This window comes from Drosophila pseudoobscura, chromosome X (assembly GCF_009870125.1).
Source record: "Drosophila pseudoobscura strain MV-25-SWS-2005 chromosome X, UCI_Dpse_MV25, whole genome shotgun sequence".
Taxonomy (NCBI): Eukaryota; Metazoa; Arthropoda; class Insecta; order Diptera; family Drosophilidae; genus Drosophila; species Drosophila pseudoobscura.
The window spans coordinates 49,092,799-49,099,381 of record NC_046683.1 but is presented as its reverse complement, the minus strand read 5'-3'; the positions used below and the strand labels follow the sequence as shown (position 1 = coordinate 49,099,381).

Below are 6,583 nucleotides of genomic sequence, written 5' to 3'. Positions count from 1 at the left end.
GGAAGCTGTGTGAGCGTAAGAGATGCGTAGGCGGCGAATAATGAAATTTTACAAGGTGGTCTCTCTTTTCGTGTCTTCTTTCATGCTCAGCACAACTGAGAGCGCTGACGCTAGTTTTGTTGAGAGAGCGAGAACGAAGTTGGCTGTTGTACTGAGCAGATCACCTTGCATAATTTCGAGGCTTGCATATAATTGCTCTCTCCCACTCACTCTCTTCAGCTATGCACGCGTATAACCAAACTCTTCTTTTACTGCTTCTTTCATAGCTTATCCGCATTGTTTGTGGCTTCTCTGGGACCGCTCTCCACTGCACGAACTGAGAAGAGCGAACTTTTCTGCTCCTCTACTCCGCCCTCTCCCACTAAGCGAACGTTTATAGGGCACTTTCTGGTACAGGTATTTGTGAGAGGGGTAAACGAAGAGTGCGGGTGTAGGTGCAGTGTCATGTAATCAAATCATGTAGAATGTAATGTCGAGTGTAGAATTTGAAGGGCTATTTTTGGAAATCATAAAATGCATCGATGGATTATTTAAAAAATATCCTGTTTCTGCCCCGTTGTGTTTACAAAAGGCACTCCCTACTTCCTACTCCCTACTCCCTACTCCCTACTCCCTACATCCTACATTCAACTCCCCTAAATTCATGGAAAAGTCAGCAGCTGCTGCCTGGCCGAACCTTTATCGCAACGGCACTGATAGCAGTTCCACCCAGAAATCTGTCAGACAGCGGGGAACAAGAGCCAGGAGCCTGTGTTCACGGCCTGTTGGCCAGGCGGCGCACGTGTGTGGTGGCAACGACAACCTCATTTACATGGAACACAGGAATGGGTACACGGAATAGGGATAACGCACAAGGGATCTGTGGAGGGAAAAGCTCCCTTTCGGCTCATATTTGTCTAAAATGTAAATGTAGAATTATGTACATATTAACGATGAAAGGCGAGGCGGGGCGAGGCGAGGCAGGGCGCTGCGCAGGCGCAACCTGGGGGTTCAGGGACCGGCGGCACGTTCCACGGTTCTACCCCTCTGGATAGCTCTAGATAGCGGTACATAAACAGCTGCCCTGCTTTGCCAAAAAACGAGTTTATCCTTTATCCGAGGAGTCAAGGCACTCGCGTGCCGAATGCCGCATGCCGCATGCCTCGAGTCCTGTTCCTCCCCGTGCAGTTCATTTCGAGCCTCATTTCGATGCTCATAAATAACAATGCAATGATCCCCAGGTATTTTTCACGTGTTTGGCACGTTTCACTCGATTTTCCGGTTCTCGATTCCTCAATTTTCCTCCCTGCTTATCCAACAAAAGGTGATGAGGAGGAGGAGGTGGATGTGGATGTGGATGTGGGGAATGAGTATGTGGCACGCGGCCCTTTTTGATAAATTGTGCTTTAAAGCGAAGGGCCAGCCGCATTGACAAATGGCCAAAGCAATGCCAGCGGACAGGACAGCCCCCCCCCCAAAGGAGGGGAGAATGCAGAAGAGACGTTGGAGCCAAAGACAACAATTGGTTTTGCCTTATTGATGGGAATAAATCTTCATCGTCGCTGCCTCTTGCTTTATTTATCTCAAAGTGTAGCAATTACATTAAGCCCCAGGTTTTTCCAGGTTATCGGACACCACCTGGGACCAATAGCGCCGCAGGGAATGCATTTCCCTGAAGCCCAGGCGTGGCGGCAGTTTCTGCAGAGGCCTGGGGTCTCCAAAAATCCTTACTTTATAGAAAAAGTACCCCCAGCAGATCAAAGGCCAAACCATTTGCTGAATGAAGGCTTATCAAGGCAGTGGAACAGCGATTTCGGGGCTAAGAGGGGCAGAAAAAAGTGTTCTTAAGTTTTCTTAGCGGTTTTTCCTTCCTCTCTCCGTTGGTTTGAAGAAAATGGAGCTCGTGCCAGTTCCAGGCATCAGCCACTGCGGCAAGAGGAGGCTCTTGGTTAAGGCCACCGCGGGACTCGCCGGGTTTCACTCCCACATGCTTCAGGCACAGACCCATGGCTCTGTCTTCAGATGAGGATGAGAGATGCATGTCCTTCAATGCGAATAAGGAGTGATTCCAATCCCCCAATACAGCAAAGGACTAATTCCTTTTCTCCAAAGCGAAGAGGGCGTTATATATGGGATCACAAATATTACTTCCATTAAAATCGAACAAATTCAAGCGATGCATAGCACCGCCCCCCATGCATATATCCCTCCCGGAAGTCCGACCTCTGTCGGTGGCCAAATATTATCGAAGATTCCAAGAAAACGTTTCAAACAGTATTCCGTCAGGCGTATGCCCAAGTTTAGACCGAGCTCTTGCCCCAAAGCATTGCGAATCGGGAATCGGGAATCGGGAGCCGCTATAGAAGATCGTTTTCCACGGCTCAACCTTTGATAGCCGCAGCAAATGCATTCACTCACGGAAGCACAGTGCCACAATGGTTGAGATCTACCCACGCTCTCTAGTTATAATACATTTATTGTACAGTTTAATGGATTTAGTAATTATAGGAAGAAAGGGGACTAACATAAGGTATGGAATGGAGAGGCGAGAGAATGGCTTTAGTAGATACAGTATGTTTCCCTGCTGCTATACTCCTTCAACATCGCTTAACCCTTCAAAATCCAGCGTATACCCAAAGAACAGACGTGCAGGAAGTCCCCTCTGGAGCGATGGCAGAGCAATAGACTCTCTTGAGATACCGATAAGGTACGCAAGTGGCAGAGCTTGAGCAGCAATCGGTCCTCTGAAACGCAAGAATTGGATATCTGAAGAAATAAATCAAAACGATCGAATGATAATCTCACATTGGTCCTGTGGAAAAATCCGATTGCCGCTTCTTATATTTGGCACATCCTTAGGCTTGTTCCTCGTCATTCAGATGGCATTCAGTCTGCCAAATTCTCCTCTCTGGAGACCAATTTCCTTGCTATTTACTCTCAAAAGCTTCCAGAAGCCTGTCGCATGCCGAAAATTGGTTCAAGCCTTAGAGAACGGAGTTCCATAGTAATGCAACGAGCTCTGGTCATTAATCCCCACCTGTAGGGGAGATCCCAGACGTTGTTTTGAGGCTTAAGAAGCGGGACAAAGTCAATTCGAATCACAGTTTTGTTTTCTCCTCCTCCTCGCAGCACTTGCGCATATAATTTAAACAAATTCTAACATGATTTAGGTATAGTTTTGAGTCCTTGTTTTAACGTTTCATCCACATCTTACAGCAATGTGATCTACCTGAAATTAAAGGAGCTTTAGTAAAGTAGTTCCACATCAAAAATCTCTTATTCTCACATAAACATAACCTTCGATTATCACTTTTTCTGATTTGTAGTTTTTTCTTTGGACCAGATCTCCAGCTGTCTTTGCAGTTGTTGCTGTGGCAGACGCATGGGTAGTGTTCGCTGGGGCACGGGTATGCCAAAGACGCGCAGGCGATACAACAAGTACTCGTAGATCTCGAACTCAAAGTCCTTGACGTAGTGGTAGCTGATGGCAGTGGTCGAACAGCAGGTCTCCGTCTGAGGATGATACCATCTTTAATAAAGAATCTCTGATCCACAGAAGTAGTATCTCTTACCGGCTTGTAGAACACCAAGCCACTCAGCCATCCAGTGGTGGGAAAATGGGGCACCAAATGCTTGGGGGACAGCGGCAAAAAGCGTTCCTGTCCCTCCCCATCCCGAGAGTCTCCTGCCACAACACCCACATTCCTCAAGCACCTGCCTATCTGCCGATCCTCTGACAGCGTATTCTCTGGACAGAAACGGGTGTTATTCAGCGCAAAGAGATTCAGTCGCCGCAGGGCATCACGACTCAACACGTAGCCTGCTCCACCAGACATGTAGCCCTGCGGGAAATCGGTGTGGAATTTGTGGCCAAAATAAAGAGCGGCCTCTGGATCGTAGGGGTAGAGAAAGTACCTCAGATTCTCCATGATTATAAAGCTGAAAAAGAAGAGATGTTTAAAGGAGATTCAAAAGATTTGCTCGTCCCACTCACGTATCATCATCTGCCTTGAGAAACCAATCGTAATCCTCTCCATGATGCTTGTACGCGTATGCAAAGCCGGCGCGAACTTTGGCATATAGATTTTTACGATCTTCAGGCACACCCACATCGATGGCCCCCAGTTCTTTGTCCTCTTCGCTGCTCAGGAATATCAACTTATTGCAGCGCGAACCCCACGTGTTCTTCACCTTTGCGGCCTTTCTGTGGTGCCACTGGGGTATTGTCAGCACGAGGCACAGCACTCGCGTTTCATTAAACAGCCACGCGGCAATGTCCGCCTCCGTCTCAGTTTTTGTTTCAGCGTGGACCTGGGGCGTGGCAGCGGGGGCCTGGGTGAGGGCATAGTCGCGGCTATCAGTGAGTCGCAGGTAATCGAAGAGATCGGTCAGTCGTATGCCAATGACCAGGCCCAGCACCAGGCAGAGCACATTGCGATACATTCCGTGTTGGATCCCAGGCAATCACTGGCAGGGAGAGTGATCGTGTATGTTTTGAACAGCGCAACGAATGCATTTCGTTGCCAGCTGATTGAAGAGGCTCCCACTCTTCTTTTCTCTCGCTCAAAACGGGTTTACACATAGTCGCGGGGATTGTGTTTGGCATTCATAATGAGTCACAAGTCCCAGTCAAAAGATGTCGTCAGAAAAGAAATCACCCAAAACTCGCATACAAATCACAGATTATGTTTTCCTCTCACTTTCGGGAACGCCCGCGATGATCGGCCAGCCCATCTGCCAAACTGGTTTTCCGAGTAGCATATTCAGGTGTTGACCTATTTTTGGCATAAATTAGCAAACAGCTCTCTCCCGCCATTCCTCTTCTCTCCACCAAATCGATAGATCGCTTGCGATCTGTATAAATGAAATCATTCTGTTTATTTTTATTGCTAGATAATCATTTCATTCTCATTCTCATTCGTTTGTTTAGTTTAAGTTTTTTTATATAGCAAATCCATGTTACAATTTGTGTGTTCCGTGTATCATTTTTAGCTTTTCTTGATTTTAGTTTGTAGATTTACTTTAGCTTTAACCTTTCTTGGTATGTTTCGTTTTTGTTTAGACTAAAATGTGGACTAATTATTTCAGCTTTTGCTTTCATTTTTCTTAGCTTTGCTTCACTTTGATTTTGTGTGTTTCTTTAACACTTTTGTTTTGCTTTTCTGGCCATTGGTGTTGAGCCTTTTACAGCCCTTTGCTTTGGGCCCCTTCTGACCTTTCGCTTCGGGGGACCATTCTGACCCTGCGGCTCAAATCAAAAGGCTCAAGCCTTACAAAATGGTTTACAAAAAAATTTTTAATTGTAATATTAGTTTGTATCGTACTTAGAGCTTAGGCTTTTATAATCGATTCATTATATATGTACTTCATTTATATTTCATTATACGTTTAGTAAGTGCACTTGCCAATTTCTGTTTATCCCGCCTCGCCTCGAAATCATATTCAAAATAAACAAAAATTGTACGGCGCTAAACTCAAATACAACAACCAATCAAAAGGGTATGTCCGTAAGCCATAGGTTTTAGTTTTTTGTTTTCTTTTTTGTTTTTTTGTTAGTACATGTTCTTGTTTTTAGTTTTTAGTTACACAGCCTTAGAAACTACTTAAGGACTAAGTCGTACATGAAATCATGGGGACAAACACAATGCCAAATCGTGCACAAACAAATTAGCAAAGAAAACACGAGAAATGGGGAAAAATTATTAAAAAGTGTACAGTGCGTTTCACAACCACACGTCGCTAGCAATTGTTTCAGAAAAATAGATATATCGTAGTGTTGGGTAAACATTGCTCATTTTGGTGAACATGTTCACTTGTTCTTTTTTAGTAAGTTGTTTCCTTGTTTCTTTTTTTAAGTAAGTTCACTCATATTGCTCACTTTCTCTTTTAGATTGCTCAGTTACTCACTTGCTCACTCAGTTGTTCACTATTCAGATCGCAATATGCCCTTTGAGGAGCAAAATTGCGCAAAAAGTGAGTAGAGAACAAGTGAACAACAAAGAACAAGTCAACAAGAACAAGTGAACAACAAAGAACAAGTGAACAAAAAAGAACAGCTTGGAAGGAACATGTTCAGTTGGTCACTTAAGTGAACAACTCTTTTTTGTTCATGAGCAACACAATACTAATATATCGTAAAAGGCGATCATTGAATTAAGGCGTTCTTTGAATTAAGGCAATGGAGAAAGGATATACAATTGTTTAAAATATAAATTCAGTTTTCTCATCGACTTACAGCTATGACACGCACTGTCGCACCGGGCTAAGTGTGACAAAAAAAACGCTCTTTAGTTAAAAAAAAAATATATATATAATAAAACATATTTTTTGGATTATTCCATAAGTTATATAACAAAAAAAAGTTTTAAAAAAAATTGATATATATATATATATAATAATATGTATATGCGAAAATGTTTACGTCTTTATTATCGATTTATGATCGATATATCGCTTTATCCTACAGGTCCTTCCTTCCATTTTCGTTTCGTTTCGCTTCTATGTTTGACATTATAATTTCGCTTGCAAAAATATACATTATTTATATGGTATAAACATTATTCCGATACATTTTTCAGGTCTTTTGCCACCAATTTTCTCGCTT

The 6,583-nt window shown here is 43.7% G+C and overlaps 1 protein-coding gene and 1 long non-coding RNA gene across 2 annotated transcripts; one reads left to right on the top strand and one right to left on the bottom strand.

Moving 5' to 3' along the window:
• The first annotated feature begins 2,429 nt into the window (after positions 1-2,429).
• Positions 2,430-2,783, top strand: LOC26534352 (uncharacterized). Its single transcript, XR_001453166.2, has 2 exons — positions 2,430-2,550; positions 2,606-2,783. It is a non-coding gene; the product is annotated as an uncharacterized lncRNA (long non-coding RNA).
• LOC6900615 (glycoprotein-N-acetylgalactosamine 3-beta-galactosyltransferase 1-like) lies at positions 2,460-6,298 on the bottom strand. The gene is made up of 5 exons (XM_002134952.3): positions 3,974-6,298; positions 3,552-3,918; positions 3,266-3,492; positions 2,785-3,208; positions 2,460-2,723 (listed from the first exon to the last, which is right to left on the bottom strand). The coding sequence occupies exons 1-3, from the start codon at positions 4,420-4,422 to the stop codon at positions 3,286-3,288; spliced, it is 1,023 nt and encodes a 340-aa protein (XP_002134988.2). The 5' UTR covers positions 4,423-6,298; the 3' UTR covers positions 2,460-2,723; positions 2,785-3,208; positions 3,266-3,285.
• Between the last annotated feature and the right edge of the window lie 285 nt (positions 6,299-6,583).